The sequence below is a fragment of the Eleutherodactylus coqui genome, chromosome 6, assembly GCF_035609145.1.
Source record: "Eleutherodactylus coqui strain aEleCoq1 chromosome 6, aEleCoq1.hap1, whole genome shotgun sequence".
In the NCBI taxonomy this organism is placed as follows: Eukaryota; Metazoa; Chordata; class Amphibia; order Anura; family Eleutherodactylidae; genus Eleutherodactylus; species Eleutherodactylus coqui.
Window position 1 is genome coordinate 188135270 of NC_089842.1, and position 21454 is coordinate 188156723.

Here is a 21454-nt window from a genome sequence, read left to right on the forward strand (position 1 = left end):
TCATGTGTATGTTTTTCTGTACAAAAAAAACGAAAGCCACGGGCTGCTCCTTTTCAGTTCGGGCCCCGTTGTGCATACAGACAGAAGATTAGGGCCACAATGGGTATATTTCTGAACACAGGACAAACAGGGGTATCCATTTTGCCATGTAAATCCTTATTTTCATGTGCACTATAGGGAAAAAATTGCCTTTAAAATGACATATTTGCAAAAATATGAAATTGTATTTTCTCTCCTCTAAATTGCATTAAAGGGGTTGTCCCGCGCCTGAAGAGAAAAAAAAAATTTTGCCCAGTCCCCCAGTACCTGTAAAGGAATACTGCTGCCAGGTATTATTAAAAAAAAAATTCCCTTACCTGAATCCCCGTTCAGCAACTTTAAAAAATCTTCTTTCCAAGATGGCTGCCGCTGGTCTTCTCCCACGGTGCACTGCGGGTCTTCTCCCATGGTGCACTGTGGATGTTCTTCTGCTGTCTGCGCTCCACTGCCGATTCCAGCCACCTCATTGGCTGATCGGCACCATGTGACGGGGCGGAGCTACGCAATGACGCTGAGAAGGGGGAGGAGCCAGGACACAGCTCGTGAGCCCGGACCATCCAGAAGAGGATTCCTCTCTGCGCAAGCGCTACTGTTGCGGCGACCAGAGGAGAAGTTTGGTCGTCGCCATGGAAATGGGGACGCCAGCACCGGGAGGGGGTAAGTGTATAACTTCTGTATGGCCAATATTTGATGCACTGTGTATATTACAAAGTGCATTAATATGGCCATACAGAAGTGCATAACTGCACTTGCTTCTGCGGGACAACCCCTTTAACTCCTGGAAAAAAAACTGTTGGGTTAAAATACTCCTGACCCCCCTCAGTGAATACATTAAGGGGTGTAATTTTTAAAATGGGGTCATTTGTTGGGGTATCTATCATTCTGACACCTGTGAGCCTTTGCAGTCTTGGCTTGGTGTAGGAAAACAAAATGTTCCTCAAAATGTTAATGCTAAATTTGTACGTCTCCTAAATGGTTAAAGAAAAAGGAAGTAAACCGATGGAAATCTATATCTTATCAAAAATTTGTACAGCATGTTTGCACATATTTGTTTCAAAATTTTTTCCAATTGTGGCTCTTTTAATAAATATACACAAATTCTATGGGTCTATTTTTACCACCCAAATGAAGTACAACATGTGGCAAAAAAACAATGTCAGAATCACTTGGATATGCAAAGCCTTTACAGAGTTATTCTATGGGAAAGTGGCACGTCAGATTTTCAACATTTGGCTTGGTCATTAGGGCGCAAACAGGCTTGATCACTAAGGGGTTAAGACCAATTTGTTAGTCACCATGATTGCTTGGCCACAGGGTTTCATTGAGTTCTGCCATAATAAACATGCTTTGTGCCCTGTGTGTCTGTAATACCTATATAAGCTTGGACAGTTTCTAGTAAGGGACCTACAACCAGTAAGTGACTGCACAAGTTGTACTGAGCCTGTAGTGAAGAGAGCATTGCCCAGTATCCTGTAGAAGTGCTATTGGCACATTGTATGACCACTGGCAGATGCGTTCCACAATTCACCTGGAAAGGTGACCAATGGTATTTCATGTATTTCTACTGTATTTTTTTACAGATTAGGCTACATTCTGATTACCTTTGGAACATAGCTTGGGGGTTCTGACCAAGAGTTCCATCTAGATGGCTGGAAATGTCATGTAAGCAGCACCCTGGGCGGCTCCATAAGCTGCTATTAGTAAAACGGAGGCCAAATCTGCAAGCTTTGGTCTCCGCTTTAGCAGGTTTTCCTTTTGATTGCAGCATTTTTTACCTGACAAAATAGAGTAGTCAGCTTGCATCTTTGGTCACTGCTTCCCTACTAGCAGTCTATGGGATTTTTCCATCTCAACGCCATTTTCGGCCATCCAACTGGAGCGCTGAGACAAAACACCCGAATTGGGTTGAAAACACTGAATGAAGCTCTAGTTTGGTAGAAGTTGCAGGATGGGGCCAGAAGGAGAGCGGTCGGAGCTTTTATTTAAATACTACATAATCCGATCTGAACAGTATGTTCTTGCCTTCTCTTCTTATTAGACATTGAATACTCAGGTACTCTAATCCTATGCCAAGAGTTCTCTTGTGCCAAAAGTCTGACTCCTATTTGAACAGCACTGCTTTCATAGTGTCATTATATAGTATTTAATATAGAAGTTGCCAGAATCTGAATATTTCATGTGCTCCATAGATCAGAGGGCTTCAGGTAGTCCTCCACTTGTTAGGGCATGTTAGGTGTATTAGTTTCGTAACAGTTAAGCGACTCGACCACTGATCTTCGGGATATACTTTGTAAGAATAGAAACTGAGAATTGCACTCGTATAAACCAGTTGATCATATGGTTTAGTGATCAATAGTATACCAGCCTGTAGGAATGCATTGCATAATATTTTATAATCACTGGATACTTTGTTATTGTGGTTTGGACAACACCCTTTAAGGGGCCACGCCAGTGTTTTTTTTTTATGATATAGTTGTCCCCCTGTATATATAAGTGAGCTAGTATTACCTTGTCTAGTTATGTATCCTCAAGACAAGCTATTTGAGTTTATGTCTTCAGATTCTGGGCAGTTTCTTAGTCTGTTTGATGCTTTTACATGGATCCTACCACAGAAATTGCCTAGAGTGGGACACCGATACTCCTGTTGCATTTACTGTTGATTATCACACGGCTCCTATCACACAGTTATAATAGAGGAGATCACAGCTCATCTTCCTGACTGTATACTTATGGCGTGTAGCGTATTTAAAAGAATATAAAAGATAATGATAATTAAACTGTACACCCAGCAGACAGAAATGGTATAGCCTCTAGCTGATGCTGTGCTGATGCATCATGGGATCGAGGCCTTTGAGCTGTGGTGCTGGCGGTGGCAGAGTTAGTCACAAATAAGGTGATCCTAGACCGTGTCAGACCAAAAGTATCACTAAAAAGTAAAATCACCCAGCAACGGCTTTCCTTCTTTGGTCACGTCATACGAGCCAATTCTTTGGAAATGACATTAATGCTCGGCACAGTCAGTGTGTCCAGAAGAAAAGGGCGCCAAAGAACACGCTGGCTAGACACACTCAAGGTTGACATTAACATGACAATAGCGGCTAGTCCCACGGGACGAGACGTTCACAAGTGGGCTTGGTCTAAATTTTCAAAATTGCCTCTGACAGCACAAGTCGCATCCTTGGGTTTCCGAGGTGGGCTCCTTGCACTGGCTCCACTTCGCGGCAGTACAGGGTTACCATGCCAAGGATATTATATTTTCAGACCTTGTTACGGCACATACTACTCGGACACGGGTGCCTCGTTGGAAGCTCCCAGTCGGGAGTTTTTTCCTTTATGCTCAGTCTCTGAGCATTCTGGATGCCTAGGCGTCCATTAACGCTAGTCGCGGTTAAAGAGCTGATTACACTTCTTCACACCTGTGGCTTCTTATATTTTCCCGCCCCCTTGGGTACTGCACTGGTGCGTCTCAAGATCATACTGTGTCCCCCAATGATACAGACGAGAAAACAAGATTTTGGTAAGAACTTATCGTAAAATCTCTTTCTCGTCCTGTTCATTTGGGGACACAGCACCCACCCCGTCTGTACTTAAGACTGTAACATAGACTCTTCCTGGTGGGACTGTTCTCAGTGCAGTCGCACATGGTGGTAGAATGAGTTACAGTTTTTGAGCATTGTTATTTAACTATTGTTGTCATATCCTAATGGCTGCTCCTACTGCTTGTATACAAACTGAGCTAGCTTATGCCTGCAGGGGGTATAGCTAGTGGGAGGAGTTAACACTTTAATGCTAAGTGTCGCCTTCTAGTGGCAGAAACTATACCCAAGGTCTTACTGTGTCCCCCAGTCTACAGTACGAGAAAGAGATTTTATGGTAAGTTCTTACAAAAATCTTTTTTATTTATTTATTTTTTTAACATGACCAAAAATTGAAGTCTGCTGCGCTATTGGCCCTGTAAAAAGAAAAAAAAAAGGAAGTCAAACGGAAACATTTCCGTTGAATTTTCTATCATTGATTTCAATGGGAAAAAAAATGATCATTTTTGATTCAGTTTAACTTAAGTTTCTCTGTTCCAAAAAATGGGGCAGAGAATCGGAAAGCCCTAAAGGAGCCTAAACACAGATGTGAATGGGGCCCAAGTGCTGCGATGAGTCTAGTGTCACATGCTGAAGTGCGTGCAGGCGCTCTGTATGCTGCATGTGTCATTACTCCTTTATCTGTATGGAATTGTTTTCTTATTGCCATTTATTATTCTGGTTGCTGAGCATCTGGGGGATTACCGGGAATTGAAGTACAGGACGTGTTCCTTCTACAGCCACTCCCTACCAGACCTGAAGCCAGGTACTGGGAAACCCCATATGCTTCCTTGTTAATATGGGGAACTTGCAGGGTTACTCTGATCGTACCTATGCGGTCTAGCCACAGGGAGATCTCCTTAGTTTTACCCTCGCTTCTTTGTATAACATGACAGTCTTACATTTTTTTGTATTTTTCAAATGCTTCTCTAAGAAAAGATCAGATTTTGGGCTCATTTACACGAGCGTGAATAAGCTGTGTATTACGCATTTTTTTACACATGTAATATGCAGTGAATAGAACCCATTGATTTCAATAGGTTCATTCACAGACGCATATTTTTCACGCAGCTTTCAGTCGTGGGAAGAAAAAAAACAGGATGTCCTATCTTGGTGTGTATTACACGCCATAATAGCCCATTCAAATCAATGGGTGTGCGTAAATGCGCAGGATACCTACTTATTTGCTACATATTTATGCACAACATCAATGAGATTTTGTGCGTTTTTTTTTACGTGCGCAAATAAACTGTGTATTTACGTGTGTAAAAAAGAAAAAGTGCCAATAGTAGAAACGCACAAGGTATCGGCGTATTATAGCCCATACATACGCCTATATTCGCAGGCCAAATACTCATACGCCCGTGTGAATGAACCCTAGGGCCAGGTTCACACGACCATAAGCGGAATCTGCTTGTGGAGGCCTGTAGTGGATTTCAGTTGTAAGCCCAGCCGTGACCCTGCGCATGGCGGCGAATTGTACTGCGCTTGACCTTGTAGCAATGATGCAGATACCTACATTCCATAGACAATGGGCTCTATGTCGTGGATATCCGCGGAAAAATAGAGCTGCGTTCGATTTTTGCATGAGCGGATTACACAATTCGACAATGAACTGCATATTACTGCGGGTCAAACGCTCGCAGAATCCGCAATTCAGATCCGGTTGTTGCAGCACAACAAAATGCATTGTTTTAGACAATGGTGATCAGGGTTTTAAGGGCTCATTCACATGGCTGTATGAGTACAACGCTGCCAGTCTTGAAGCGTTGTACTCATCGCAGCCCCTACGCTGTGTCAGCAGAAGAGCTGGCAGAGATTGCGTATGGGCTGCAATGGGCACTGCGCATGCCCGGGATTATGGCGTCACGGACATGCGCAGTGTGACTTTTTTTTTTAAATCCCATGCTCTGTGCAGAGCGGGGCTACGTGTTAAACACTGTGCATTCACAGGCATTGCAAAGGCATAGTGGAGAAATAGAGCATGCTGCATTTTATACGGATGTTCCCTTGCAGTTCCAACGCACGTGTGAATGGAAGAATGAAATCCATTCATTACCTCTATTCACCGCGTGTTGCACACAGGAAATATGCGTGCTTAATATGTGGTCACAATACACATATTGAATGAGCCCGAACACAGATTTAAGGTGTATAATTTAGGGCTCATTCACATTTGCATCTGGGCTTTCATTCTCTATTCTGTTTTAGGAGCAGAAAACAGAATTAAAAGTATCCCCCCCCCTTGCTTCCTTATTGATCTCAGTGGGTTAAAAAAAAAAAAACAGCATGTTTTCAGTTTACCTTTGTTCCATTATGTTGCTGTCTTTTAATGGAATAAATGGCACAGCGGACTGCGCTATTTGTTCCGTTAAAAGAACTAGAAACATAACAGAAAACAAACTGATGGCATTCTCAAAACCTATTGAAAGCAATAGCGGAAAAAAACTGGAAAATTTAATTTTCTGGTCCAAAAATGGAAGAAAGCGATGTTTATATCAGTTGTCCCTGTGTTTGGGAGGTTGCCTAAAAGTACCATTAGACGGGATGATTACCATCTGAATATGTGCTGGAAACAGCTACTTTGGCAATAGTCGTTCCTTGTACATGTGGCCACCAACACGGCACTGAGCGAGAAACCACTCCCCTGTTGGAGTCTGGACTACAAGAGATCTCGAGTGTATGAAACCTTAGGAATGATAGCCTATGGAACGACTGCCCGACAGTCGTCGTTTGTAGACTCTTTACATTTGGTCCGCTTATGATTTAAGATTTTTGGATTACATTGTCCTTTATTTTGGGTATGGACTGCGTTCATATGTAAAATATCCAGAAAACCAACCAAAAATTGCTGTAATGTTGTTTAGAAAGAAAAAATCAATAAATGGTAATTGAGATAAGTGATGTAGTTATGAGTAGGCTTGTTTGTGTTCCCGTCTTCTATCTTTAATTTTTCCATTTGGAACTAGAAAAAAAAAACGGAATGTATAATCACTCAAGGTTGGGTTATGCAAATTAACCACAACCTAAATTGTGTGATAGAATACAATGTCAGACCACCTGAAACTGGTGGCCTGTCTGGGGCTGCAGACAACGGACCTCACCGAGTAGGCTGAAGTGGCCATACATGTTACATAAAAGTAGGTTCTTGGTTGAAGGAGCAAGCATCTTGTCAACGATCGCTTCACAGACGCAGCGGTATACTTTTTAATCCATATTGACCGTTAAAGTAGATCCAACTGGCCATATATGTTGGCGATGGATGAAAGCTCTTCTTGGGAACGTTCCTTAAAAGAAAGTTTTACTTCCTTTGAAATATTTTCCCTGGGCGAAAGCCCTTTTTGTAAGAACAAAAGATATTTAATCCGACTATCAAATGAAAATTTTCAAGGTGAACAACTTCTTTCCAGACAATGACGATATGTTGGCCAACTGAAAGAACTATTCATTGTTAGGTTTTACCTGATAAATGATCATTTTAGTTAATTTCACCTGTTTTTATTGACTTTAATGTTTATGGGCACCTTTAGACTTTGACTTTAGTGTTATTTCACTACAGCAGATAGTTTTAATCACTTTTTTTAAATTTTAACATTTTTTTTGATCACGCACCAGGAGCCGCTAGATTAGAGTAGTAGACTGCTCTGCTAAGCATTCCGTCAGGGGGTCACTTATGAATACCTGAAAATGGCCTACAGTAGATCCATTCACTTTAAAGAGGCAAACTGAGTCCATGGTCCTATTGGACTCTGTATAACCTGGTTTCCATTTGTGTCTGTCTGTCTTTTTGAAGGTCACAAAAATGTGGTTGAGTACATTGTGGCGCCCTCCAAGAAGATGTAAGCAAATGAAAACCAAGTCAAACTAAGTTCAAAAATAGGATTTTTGGACTCCTTTGCCTCATTAAAGTGAATGGATGTGTTGTAGGCTACTTTTGAATATTGTTTTCAGATATTCAGATGTAGCCCCCTGATGGCTCACTTACTAGAGGATTAAAGCACAGTGTGAACCCAGTCTTAATAGGTACTATTAGGTACTTTACAATATAGAAAAAGAACACAGGCCAAATGAAACTAACTCTAAGGAAGAGGAGGAGTACCTAAACGAATTCGGGCCGGGTCCAGTAGCACAGGAGATAGCAGATAACCTAGACCTAGACTTCTTACATGAAGAAATTATAGAGTGCATTGGGGAATTAAAACTTGGCAAAAGCCCTGGCCCGGACGGGTACACAGCACGCTTCTATAAACTGTTTAAAGATGAGCTGTCCCCCCTCCTAGCACAAACCTTCAACGCGATATCTCTGGAAAACCCCTTTCCTCCCCAAGCTCTTCAGGCGCACATAGCAGTGGTTCCAAAACCAGGGAAAGACCCATCATACTGTTCCAACTATAGACCAATATCCCTGATAAATATTGATGTCAAAATGTTTGCCAAGCTAATTGCTAACAGGCTCAGCAGGCAAATTCCGGAATTGATCCATGGGGAACAGGTAGGTTTTGTCCCTGAAAGAGAAGCCAGGGACAACACCATCAAATCTATTTCCCTAAACAGCCTGGCCAGAATGCGAAACGAACCACTGTGCCTGCTCACAGTGGACGCAGAAAAGGCGTATGACAGGGTCGGGTGGAGGTTCTTAGAGGGGACCCTACGGCGGTTAGGCCTTAGACAGAAGACAAGGGAACGGATCATGGCACTGTACAGTTGCCCGTCAGCCAAGATTAAAATAAATGGAGCCCTTTCAGAAACCGTATTAATACGCAACGGTACTAGACAAGGCTGCCCTCTATCGCCCCTACTGTACATACTGTCAATGGAGTCCCTAGCCAACGCCATCCGGAGCAACGCCTCAATCAGAGGCATATTAGATGGAACCTCCGAACATAAAATGGCGTTGTTCGCGGACGACCTCCTCCTGTTCCTGTCAAACCCCAGGGTCGGACTGCCAGTAGTAATGAGAGAGTTTGCAAGATATGGGCGGGTAAGCAATTTTAAAGTAAACCTGCAAAAGTCAGAGATACTAAACATAACAATCCCCCAGAGAGAAGCCCTGGATATTGCAGAGGCCTTCCCCTTTAAGTGGAGAACCTCATCGATTAAATACCTAGGGGTTCAACTCCCAGCAAACCCAGCCCAGGTCTTCGAACTAAACTTCCAGCCCTTTCTCTCTAAACTCAAAGAAGACTTAGAAAAATGGAGCCCACTCTATGTGTCCTGGACGGGCAGAATTAATGCAGTAAAAATGGACATCTTGCCGAAATTCCTATATTTATGCCAGACCCTACCCATTCATTTAGACCGGCGGTACCTGCTTAGTATTCGCTCATTAATAATCAACTTCATATGGAAGGGCCGCAGACCGCGACTCAGTTTCAAACTCCTCGGACGACCCAAGGAACAGGGAGGGCTGGGACTTCCTGACTTCACCCTATATTATAGGGCAAGCCTCGCTAATTATGTGTTATCCCTCATACGAGATAAGAGCACAAAGCTTTGGGTGGAGATGGAACACAACCTAGCATCAACTGCAGTTCAAGGGGCCCCCTGGATCCCGAGACAGCACATAAGGGAAGTACCCTATATCTCACCATTTCTGATAGAAGTACTCAGAGCATGGGGCATATTTGCCTCAAAAATGGGCCTGATATCCGTACCGGGACCAATGACCCCATTGACAGCTAACCCACAGTTCCAGGCCTCTGGGAAGAGAGACCAGGTACTATCCCTGCCTAGTACCCCAATACCACGGGTAAAAGACATAGTAACACATACAGGAGTGAGACCTCTAAAAGACCTCTATGGGGAAAACAGACCACCACCAGGGGCTTGGCTGAAATATTTCCAAGTAAGGGGGTATGTGGAGTCCCTGACGCCCAGTGGTTGTGGTACTTTATCACTAACCCAGTTTGAAACTGCCTGCATGACAGCATCTCCCGTGGAACACGGGATCTCGCTGATATATAGAATGTTGGTGACCCGCGAGACAGAGGATGGCCCGCCCAATTACACAGCTCAATGGGAACGGGAAATGGGAACAACATTCACCAGTGCTGATTGGAAAAGGGCCTTCCTTATGTGCCACAAGAGCACCAAATTTGGTAGATTACAAGAACAAAATTTCAAAATCCTATCACGCTGGTATAGGACACCGTCGAGACTGCATCAAATGGACGCCCAGGTACCCCCTACATGCTGGAGGTGCCAGGGTAACATAGGAACAATGCTTCACATCTGGTGGGAATGTCCCCCGGTAGCTGAAATTTGGAAAGATGTAGAACTTCTCTACAACAATATGACCAGATCGACGGTGTCCATCACAGCGAGAATGGCCCTCCTACTAATGCTTCCAGGGCCCATGGCAAGGATCAAGTCAGAGCTACTGAGACTGGTTATCCTGGCAGTTAGGATGTCTGTCCCTGGCCTGTGGCGCTCCACGGTCCCCCCCACAAGGATCCTGTGGACAGAGAAATTAAACACACTTATGAGGTATGAAGTAGAGGGAGCGGAAGAAGAGAAGGACCGCTTAAAGTCCTACAATCTCTGGAGCCCATGGATTGCCATGAGATCATCGAAGCCCTTTGAGACCTGGTTAAGCACAGGTACCCTGGACCATTAGGGGCACATGAAGCCCTGTAAATGAGATCACCCCTCCCATCCCTAGCCTACCCCCCATCCCTTCTTAGTAAGTAACACGTCTTTGGTTTCTACTACGTTATGTTGTTGTATTTTTTTTTTCTTTCCCTATTTAATTTTTTTTTTTTTCTTTTAAGATGAGACTGTATTCTGCAAAGCTGATATATTAAGACTGAACAATAAGTGCGGATCAATATGATGCAATACTTTTATAAAGTTTATTGAAAAAGGTTTAATAAAAATTGATTGAAACAAAAGTACTGCAACCCCGAAATCTGCTGTTGGGGTCCAAAGGTACATGACTATTTTTTGCAATGAATCATTCACTATGCAAGCATCTGCATACAGTCCTTCTGTACAGGTTTCAGCTGAGCATGTAAGTAAAACTCTGGGGGTATATTTAATCTAGGCAAAAGCTGACAGGAGGTACATCTCTACAGTAAAACCACTGAAATCCAGAGCCAAATGCGTTCGTGACTGTTTACAACACGACATCATCTCTTATTTATTTTATAGTTGTAGACACGTATAGATCGATTTGCTTTGCGTGCAGCGTTCCCTAAATGACAACGTTTTTCCAAGTGCACTGACGTTTATTATGTGCTATGTAAAGCGTCAACAAAAATGGCGTCATTTCAATACAGGAACATACTGCCACTGCTTTAGCGTTCATTGTACGTTATCTAGATTTTCTGAAAAAGTCATGCAAATCAGTAAAGTGGTGTACACTGAGGGATTGACACCGTTGATTGCTGCTAAGGAGCAGTTGTTGAAACTTTAACTCCATGTTCATGCTGGGCAGATTTTCCGCGGATTTACAGTAGCAGCAAAGTGGATGAGATCTTGAAGATCTTGACCCCAAGCTGCAGAAAAAGATCTGCACAAAATCTGTGTAGAATCTAATATGTGGTACAGAATGTTATTGCCGTTTACACTGCTGAATCCACCTCTTCTCAATGATGGGGTGAATTCCATACCAAAATCTGTGTTAAAAAATGCATCAAAATCCATAGTTTTGATACAAATTTTCAGTTGTGGATTGGCTGCGGAATGTCCGTTTCGGACATTCCGCAGCAAATCCGCCCCGTGTAAGCATATGAATGCTATATGATGACAGCTATAATCCCACCAAAAATGTCAGTCCTACATATTTATAGAACAACCCCAAAATCAATGTCCAAGACAGGACTGCAGAAATTATCATAAAAAAATTGTTTATTGAAAATTACATGTATAATAAAAACATTTTTTTTTAAACGAACATGAAGGAAATGCAGCATCAGTAAATAGAGAAATACATCACCTCAGGTCACAGATATAAGAATTTCCCAAAGAAAATCATACTCCTCTCAACCTACAATAGGAACAACCAAACTCCATATCAGGCACATAATAAAGTGTTACCACGTGACCGAATGTCTGGAAGGCCCTGCGCCCCGCCATCAATGCTTCGTCCGTGTGAACATAGCCTTAATGCTAAGGAATGAAAAAATATAATTTTTCTTCCGTTTTTATGCATTCGGTTCAGCAAAGTGAAATTTCTTGCCACAAATGAATACAGAAAACTACTACTGCATGTAATTCTTACCTTGTGTTCTGTCTTTGCAGGAGCTGCAATCATTTCTACAATATGTAGATTCTCAGCCACCCTATGATATTGTGGTAGATGGACTGAATATTGCCTATCTCTCTAAAACGTATCCACTTTCAGCAACTGTGAGTATGACATAATTTACTGGCATATTGTACTTAACCCCTAAGAGGGATAGTCCTACTTCTAGTTTAATTGCTGCGGAGAGCAGAGAGCTCTGTACATTGCTCCATAAAACGCAACTACGTTCCAAGTACTTCATACGCACGTTGCACGAACACTTAGAGATCATACTTCGACCTAGTTGGATTTAGGGGAGCATTCTCATTGGGACCCCCCCATAAGTTCCTTCTATACACATTATTTGTAAAACTGACTTCCACTCTGATCCTGTTGCTCGATCCGTGGAACGCTGGAATTTATTTTGCTTCTGACTGTAGTTTTTAATGGTATTGGTGTTTTTTTTTTTGTTTGTTTGTCTTTATAAGAGGGTGAAAGGGGAGGAGTTTGATTTAATATTAAATATATACATTCAAAGTGAAGGGAGTGTGTGTATATGTGTGTGTGAATATATATATATATATATATTTACCTCTCCTTTCACCCTCTTATAAAATACTAAGTTATGTAATACTTTTGTAATGGGTCTTTAGCTTCCCTCAGTTTGATCATTAGCAGAATAAATGGCGATACTTCAATATTGCAATGTGTTCTACAAGCCTATTAAACCCTGCCTCTGGTAGGGTCTAAGAGACCAATGCAGAGGACTGACTCCGTGCCATAGCATGACATTAGAAGCCCGTAATTACATCACAAGGTCCAGGGGGAGGCCATTACCTTTGTCAGCCTCTTATATGGCATGGTCACACGGACAGGGGTACCTAAAGGGTTAAGAGTCCAGCATTGGATCTAACTATAATCTTGGCAGTGAGTGCAGGAGCACAGCTAATTTGTGAGAGCTGAGCTCTTGCTATACAGTGCTTGGGATTGCAACGCCTTTAAAAGCATGCATTAGTGGTGCTGTAAAAAGGTGTATGCGCAGTCACTAATGGGTTAAAGGGAATCGGTCTCAAGGTTTATACATTCCTGTTTAAGTGGTGACAGAAACTTTGATTTCAGCCTAGCGTCAATTACATGTGAGAATGCTGTAGCTTTCAAAAAATCATTTCTTAGCAGCTGCAATGAGAGCAGACACGGATTCCTCATATTCATCCCCACTCCCTCCACTGCATTGAATTCAATGGGAACTGCGCCTGCAGTACCAGCCCATGCCACTGCAATACGGACAGAGTTGTCTGCTTCTGTCTAGCAAGCAGCGGGGATCTCAAGGCGGAAAATCCCGCCAATCAACTATTAATCAATAGTAAAGTGCCAGAAAATTTCTTTTACTAACCAGTGCAAAAATATATGAAAAGAGATAGGAAATAGTGTAATGTTTTATAGCAACTTGAGATCAATAACTTTCCATCTGAACCCAGCTGGCATCTCCGAAGGGGAAGGTACAATAATAAAAGCAGCTGTCAGTTTGCCATTGGCACCCTGCTAGTTTCCTCAGTAGTTCCTTGAATGAAGTATGCTATATTTACTCCATTACCATGCTTAGGCTGAGGACTGAGCTGCAAGGCTGGGTTCACACAAGGTGGATTTGCCACAGAATGTCAATGTGGACTTTCTGCACGGAAATTCTGCCTGCGTTTTTAATCCCGGGATTAGCCAGCAAAGTGTACGAGATTTGCAAAAATCTCATCCACGCGCTGCAGATAATCTGTTGTGGCCAAACCGCGCTGAAATTGACATGCGGCGCGGAATTCAAAGCCAAGGCATGTCAATTCTTTCCCCGCTTTTGCGGCGGCCTCTCTCCTCTCTGTGGGCAGAGATAGCCTCAGCAAAATGCCGACGGCGAAGCCGCTCCAAAATCCGCAGCGAAATCTGGCAGAAATCTTGCGGAATTTCCATGCGGTCATTCCACAAGATTTCGGTACCGTGTGACCCCAGCCTTAGAGCACAAAATTTTGTTAACATTTTGGAAAGTTTCGCACTGGCTTGTTCCCTTTTCTTTAGTGAATTGCACATCTTGAGAGTCCAAGGATGGGCAGATGTTTTACCGTACATGAAACATTTACCCATTTATGACCACAAATTAGGTCGGGAGGGATCTGAAGAGCACATTAACCTTCATTATTTAATATACAGAATAATAAATGTGGTTATTTTCGTGTGCCGGGAGATATATGCACTGCTCAGACAGGTGTGCACTATTGCTGAGCGTGCAAACATTCACTTCTGTCCTGGATCAGGGATTTAATGTTAGGTTGCTCTAGTAACAGACAGCCGTTGAGTGACATTCCAGAGGTTGGCATGTAATCCCGTCTCTCCTTCATGCGTAATGACCGACATGCGTCATAGGCAAAAGGAGTTTGTGCAAAGGAGACTATCCCATAAACTCTTGACGTAAGTGTCAGGAGTGGGAATCCCTTAACGCACTTCTTAACTCACGAGTTTCACCATTATGTAACTACAAGTCTGAATGAAACTATTTGCTTTCCCTTTGTGTTATTAAATCATTTTCCTATGTGTCAGAGTTTGATTTGAGTGTTTTGTAGCACTAGCAGCATTAGGCTGGGTTCACATAGGGCGGATTTGTTGTGGTTTTGCTGCGTTTTTTCCGTTGCGATTTTGCCGCAGAAGAACTGCTTCTGCGGCAAAACCGCTGCAAAGGTTATTTCTTTCTTGCGGATTTTCCGCGCGGAAAATCCGCAAGCGTTTTTTTCCGCAGCGCTTTTTTACTTTTGCAGTGGATTTTGCTGCGTCCATAGAGGTCTATGGACAAAAAAGCGCTGCGGAAAAGACAATTAATTGACATGCTGCGTCTTGAAAAACCGCACCGCAGCTGCATTTCCATACTGCGGCTGTGCGGAAAAAATCCATCCTGTGAGAACAGCTTTTTGTCCAAACACATTTGTACTGCAATGCACTGCAAACGCAGCGGTTTTGCCGTAGTGCGGATATGCAACGGCAAACCGCGGCAGAACCGCAGCAAATCCGCACTGTGTGAACACAGGTTTAGATTAGAGTTATAGCAATCTGCCAAGACTATATAAGAAATCAAATCCTATTTATAAACAAGCAGGAGCCAAAAGTTTTGTATTCTTCCTAAATCTACATGTGTATACTGTATCTGCAAGGATAGTTTTAGAAACTGGTGTATACGGATGACTCATAATGAAAAAGTCCAGGATTAGGAAACTGTATGAGATTAAGCTTTTGTTAAATTTGCAACACGACCTCTGTTCACTATCTACAGTAAATAAGAGAACAGTAACGGGAAACCATTGATATGTTACTATTAAACATCACTATGACAACTTACAAACATGACCTCGACACATCTCTTCCCATTATCTGACCTCTTAAAATACCATGAATTTTTCACTGGCTTTGCACACCTATAAGACTCTCCATACCCTTATGACGCTCTCCACAAGAAGAAACAGTGACACCCGCATCCCCCCCAGACCCACTTCACTTACCTATCCAGTACCCTACTCTGCACTGATGATGGGCAAGAACCCTGATACAAGTGTCTGTAGATGCGGAGGATATTTTTGAATTATGTTAATTTTATAATAGGGGGTAAGCCAATGCTAAACAGCTCTGAAGTTTGCTTAGCTCAAGGAAACAAAGCACCAGTAGAGTAAAAAAATCCACCTTCTCCGAAAACCTGTGTCTCTTTTTGTGATGGTGGAAATAAATGCCCGTTTTTCATAGCTGAGAGCAGAACACATGAGCTAATAGATCTATTAGATCATCTAATAAAGCGTGCCCCCAGCAAATACTGAGGAAGAGGCTTAATAGCCTCGAAACATGTATATATACTGGTCATACAATAAACACAGAAGTTGGGTAAAACTTCCCTTGAGTAAGTCTATCATTGCCTTAGATCACGCCTGTTCTTCCCAAAGTTTGTATTAATTTTTATTTTTCAAGAGGGAAAGGATTAATGGCGACTCCAGGACTCCACCCGTATCAGGTCTGCATACACCAAGACTTTCTTATGAATTTGTATTCCCATATTCTCCTTTCTCTTTGGGATTACAAATTTATAGGAACGTTTGATACACCATGCATAGGTCTTTCAGAGAGATGGTTCTGGAATAGTGGCTGCACCAGGCCCCTGAACCTATATCAATTTAGAGACCATAATACTCTCACGCTGTTATCTGTGGGCTAATTAAGGATTAATGCTCTTTTTACACGGGACAACGGTCGTCTAAACGTCCGCACAAGCGCTGACGTCACAACTAAGATTGTTAGTGCTCTTGCAGAGCGAGCGAGTTACCTCTTCCTTACCGAGTACCTGCCTGCTTGCCTGCAAAGATTCGTGTGCCGGCAGGGGGCGGTGAGAGGGGAGAGAGAACGGGAGGGAGATCTCTCTCTCCTCTACCCCCCACCTCCCGCTCCCTTCTGCTCACTCCACTCGCCCGAGTATCTGTCCCTACCGAGTACGCTCGCTCATCTCTAATAGTAACCCTCAGCCTAAGGCTACAGCAGCAGCGGTGGGACAAATCTATCCACACTGTCCTGCTAGGGCCATATACGGCTTGACCTTATCGGGAGCTTGGGGTGTGAGAGGGGCGTTCCTCCTGTCAAACCCCTAGCTTTCAGTGGCGTCAAGATACACTAACACCATGAGATCATATATGGGTTTTCTCAGTGCTTTCAAAATGCCACATAAAAGGGGAAAAACATTCCTTTTTCATACAAAAAATAGAAAATACACTTTTCTCAAATGCCCAAAGACAAACTTTTATAACGTGTTCAGAATTTTCCCTAACAGTGTAGGGTCTTCACAACAAGAATGAAGGAATTAATATCTCTATTGCTGTTAATCGGGAGATCTCGGTTAAATATATGCAAAACCAAAGAAGCTCATATGATTTGTTTCAAACCAGGGATTCTTATAATAGTGGTATTAAATTCTACTGCTGAGGTCAGAAAGCCCCTTGAATAACAGCAGCATATCAGATTGGCTTAGGTTTGCCACAATGAAATTCCCCCTACTGACACAGAATCTGATCAGCAAAACATGTGCCCACAGAAACCACTTTTCAACATTGTCCTGACGGTGAACAGTCATTGAGTATTTTCTAGCTTTGTCATATGTAGTTACATTTGCTGACTTTTCAACTACTTTGCAGCATATACAATGTAAATTACTCAGTTTGGCATATGCAGTGCTATATACAGAGCCTTGCAACAGTATTCACCACTGCAAAAACAACCTACTTATCTGGGTTACAAATGACATACATTTCGGTTGAGATTATATACTGCATTTTGCAGGTTTCATTTTAATTGGTGGTTGTAAATTTTTTAAAAATTAGAAATGCTATGATATGAACCATTGTTATTTAACCCCTTAAGGACCAAGTGCCGTAAATATTCAGCACTTGGTCCTGGGCCTTAATCCCGCCCGATAGAAGATGTACAGCGTGGGATTAAAGCCGCTGCTCCTTCAATCAAGCAGGAGCAGGTTGGGTTCTCAGCGGTTAGTAACATCTGAAAAACCTGAAGGAGAAGCGGTTTTTAACTGCTTCCGCCTTCTCCTCTCCCGGCTACATAGCACTCAATGAGTGCTGTGTACTCAAGAATGAAAATGGAAGTATTACTTCCACTATGTGACCTGGCAATCACGTGACCACCGGTTGCAGACCCTGATCAGCTCTGCCAGTGACTATTGTCACTACAGAGAGATCTTTTTCCTGTAACTGGGGCTCCTATGGATGCCCCACCTACAGTGGAAAAGTGTTAAATAATTTTAAAAAAAAAGACAATGTGAATGAGCCCTAGATGTCTTATATGACGCCATGGGGGACATAGATGGTAAAAAAAGTTACAAAAATAAGTTTATAAAATTTTATAGAATAAAATAAAAATATATACATAAAAAAGAAAATGACCCAAAGCCGACACCAACCAAAACCGTCGCCGTATGCGCCCTGTATTTTAAAACCATACATATTATATACCAAAATGGCCGAAACTAAATGAGAAACCCATTCCCATACTTTATTTTAGCATAAATTTACACATAAAAAAAACAACTATAAATGTACAAAAAAAACAAACATTTTTTTACCTACAATAAGAAAAGAAAATGGGGCAGTAAAACCACCACGTGGGTAAAATCCTTAAAAACAAGTTGTCTGGTAATTAGGCCTTGGCCATATGAGTGTTTTTTCTGTGCATGAATAGGCGTGCAAAAAGATCGCCCCTTGCGTTCGGAAAAGAGCGCGTGAACAGGTGAATTCCAGCTATTTGAAGTAGCCCATTCACACAATCAGAGGTGCTGGGTGCGTGTTTTCCAGCTCCCATAGGTGTCTGTGGAAAGCATGCTCCAAAGATAGGACAGGTCCTAATTTTGCGCACACCACGGACCTTAGATGCGAGTTGCACTCGCATATCCTATCTTTGGCAGTTGCGGGTATTTTGCGCTTTTAAAAATCGTTCTTGTAAACACTTCTATAGGAACCCATTGGTTCTTTTAGAAGCGATCTCTTCGCACGCCTGTTCAGGCGTGGGAAAAATGCTCATGTGATGGAGGCCTTAAGTTACAAAACGGCCTGGTCCTTAAGGGGTTAAAATTTTGCATACACAACGTTTTGGTTTTTGGGGTGTCTGACATGTTTTAGTTTTCTTCTAAACGGAATACGGGCATGGTGTTTTTTCCTGGTATTTTTCCTTATATGCTTTTCTATAGGATTTGGAAAAACACTAGAAGAAATGCATGCTGTAAATAGAACAAGATTAAAGGTGCCACTGAAAGCAGTATGGGAAAACTTTTCAGTCTCATAATTCAGTTTTTATCAGTGGATTTACTTAAATATAATATTTATTTAAACATAATTAAAAAAGAAAAAAATCGACTAAGCTGGTCTGTGGTGGTGCTTTTAGTCAGACTCCCACAGATCAGATGTTGAAATCCTATCTTGAATATAAGCTCTCAATATGATAGTATAAGAAAAATCCTATTAAAATGTTGTCGCGCTACAAAATGAAGATGCCCTGTAAAGCAGCTGATCATTGTGGGTGCAGCTTCTGGTAACTGGCGACATCCCCGGGGATGTTAACTTCTGCACACGTTTCCTTACATTGATTAGCAGCTGTGCCATATTTGTCAGATGATTCCCCAATCTTCTACAGGGCTGGGAAATATTAGATAATGGCCTGTATGCAAAGAAACAAAAACTAGAAAAAATAAATAGATTACAAAAAAAGAAGTAAAATAGAAATCTTACAGCTGCAGTACTACTTTTGGCCAATAGAAAAGCCTTCAAACTATATAGTGTTGTATGCTTCAACTTTGTTTCATCTGTGTCATCCATGCATGTTGTTCTTGATACTTGTGTCAGAAAATACAGCAGGTAAGTCAGTAAAAAGTCAGTAGACTATATACATGGTAACATAGTATGTTAAGCTAAAGGGAGACAATGTCCATCTAGTTCAGCCTGTTTACACCCCACCCCCTCTCTCCCTTGTTGATCCAGAGGAAGGCAAAGAAAAACAATGAGGCAGAAGCCAATTTAGCCCATTTGTGGGAAAAATTCCTTCCTGACGCCACAATGGCAGTCAGATAAATCCCTGGATCAAAATTTTGAAAGTTCCTACCTGACTCCAAGACCCGAATCAACAACCCCACTGGTTATTTAATGTCTATATCCTGTAATATCATAGCGCTCTAAAAAGACGTATATACAGGTCTACATCAATCTGCACTGCATAGACAGACAATAGACTACCATAAAAGGTTAGAAGTGAATGAGTCTGCAGTTTCCTGCAATAGCTGGGTAACCAGACATCGCCATGCAAGTAGGGAAGTAGTGCAAAATCAACTATGCATCCTCTTTATTTTTGGGATCGGTTGGACTCCACAAACCATACAGCTATGGATATATCCTAGCAATATGCCATCACTATATTGGTTTGGAAAACCCCTTTTTTTTGAAAAATACATATAGCAGCTTCAATCTGAATTCCATTAATAGACCTGCTACATATTTGAAGTGCTGCAGTAGCAAATAGCTAAAAACTTGATATTAGGGATTTGCGCTACTTTTTGCACTCAATAAGTAAGTTAACTTAACGGTGGACATGTGCGCCCGTGAACACCATTTTACAGCTTATATACAGATGTATGGAAGACTTAGTAACACGTGCCTTTATTTCTGCTTTTCTAATTGGAAATATATCAGAAACAAGCTAATGATTAAAGGGGTTGTCCCGCGCCGAAACAGGTTTTTTTTTTTTTTTCAACCCCCCCCCCCGTTCGGCGCGAGACAACCCCGATGCAGGGGTTAAACAAGAAAACCGCACAGTGCTTACCTGAATCCCCGCGCTCCGGTGACTTCTTACTTTCTTACTTACCAGTTGAAGATGGCCGCCGGGATCTTCTCCCTCGGTGGACCGCAGCTCTTCTGTGCGGTCCATTGCCGATTCCAGCCTCCTGATTGGCTGGAATCGGCACGGGGCGGAGCTACAAGGAGCCGCTCTCCGGCACGAGCGGCCCCATTCAGAAAAGAAGAAGACCGGACTGCGCAAGCGCGTCTAATCTGGCGATTAGACGCTGAAAATTAGACGGCACCATGGAGACGGGGACGCCAGCAACGGAACAGGTAAGTGAATAACTTCTGATAACTTCTGTATGGCTCATAATTAATGCACAATGTACATTACAAAGGGCATTACAGAAGTGTATAGACCCACTTGCTTTCGCGGGACAACCCCTTTAAGTTCAATAAAGTGTAACTGAAATGCTACATCTTATTACAGCACATTAGAACATGTAGTAAAAAGTGACACTGGGGCTCAAAAATATGGTGTTTAGTCCATCCAAGAAAAGTGATCAACACGCTATTATTTCTATTATTGGTGATATTCTTCATATAGGGCCAAGATATTCTGCAGGACTTTAAAAATCAGAGGGTACGTTTCCGAATAACCGTGAACATTAAAAGTAAAGGTCTTTTTGGAGGGCTCGATCTAAACCAGATGAGTGTGGATTGACAAATCAGCACTCGTTTAAATGGCCTGTACACAGGCTGTATGTGCGACAAATAATTGTTCAGCGTTTGTTTCCCATTCTTTTTCATCATCGTTGGCAGCACCCCTCTTCCTGTTTACATGGAAGGATGTGCTGCCGACAACAGTGATTTGTGCAGCAGTACAATATATCTAATCGGCTAATCACCACCCTCTTTACACGGTGTAGTGATTGAAGGAGCAAGCATTCAGATGAACCTTCATTTGTAATCAGTGAGTGGCCTGTGTACAGGAGTCATAATAAATTAATCATTCAAACTATAGGAGTAAACGTCTCGCTCGCAAGAGTTTCCAATCTTTGAGCAAATAAGAGTGATGAGAAAGTTAAAAGTGCTTGCTTTGTACAATGGTCCAACCATCTTTATAGAATCAATTTAGATCACATTAAAATGCATCAGCCAGTACAGATATAAAGTGCATTAGGGTGCATGGAGAGTGGGTGATACTGATGAAGGATGAAACCAGGTTTTGAGGAATAATGGAGAAGGGGGACCCTGAGAAGAAAATGTAAGTGAAT

At 42.2% G+C, this 21454-nt stretch overlaps 1 protein-coding gene across 1 annotated transcript in view; it reads left to right on the top strand.

The window, feature by feature from the left end:
- PRORP (protein only RNase P catalytic subunit) overlaps positions 1 to 21454 on the top strand; it is a 70853-nt gene that overhangs the window by 38167 nt on the left and 11232 nt on the right. The window contains exon 4 of the mRNA XM_066608475.1: positions 11856 to 11963. Within this exon, the coding sequence (XP_066464572.1) occupies positions 11856 to 11963 (108 nt within the window). The remainder of the gene's footprint in view (positions 1 to 11855; positions 11964 to 21454) is intronic.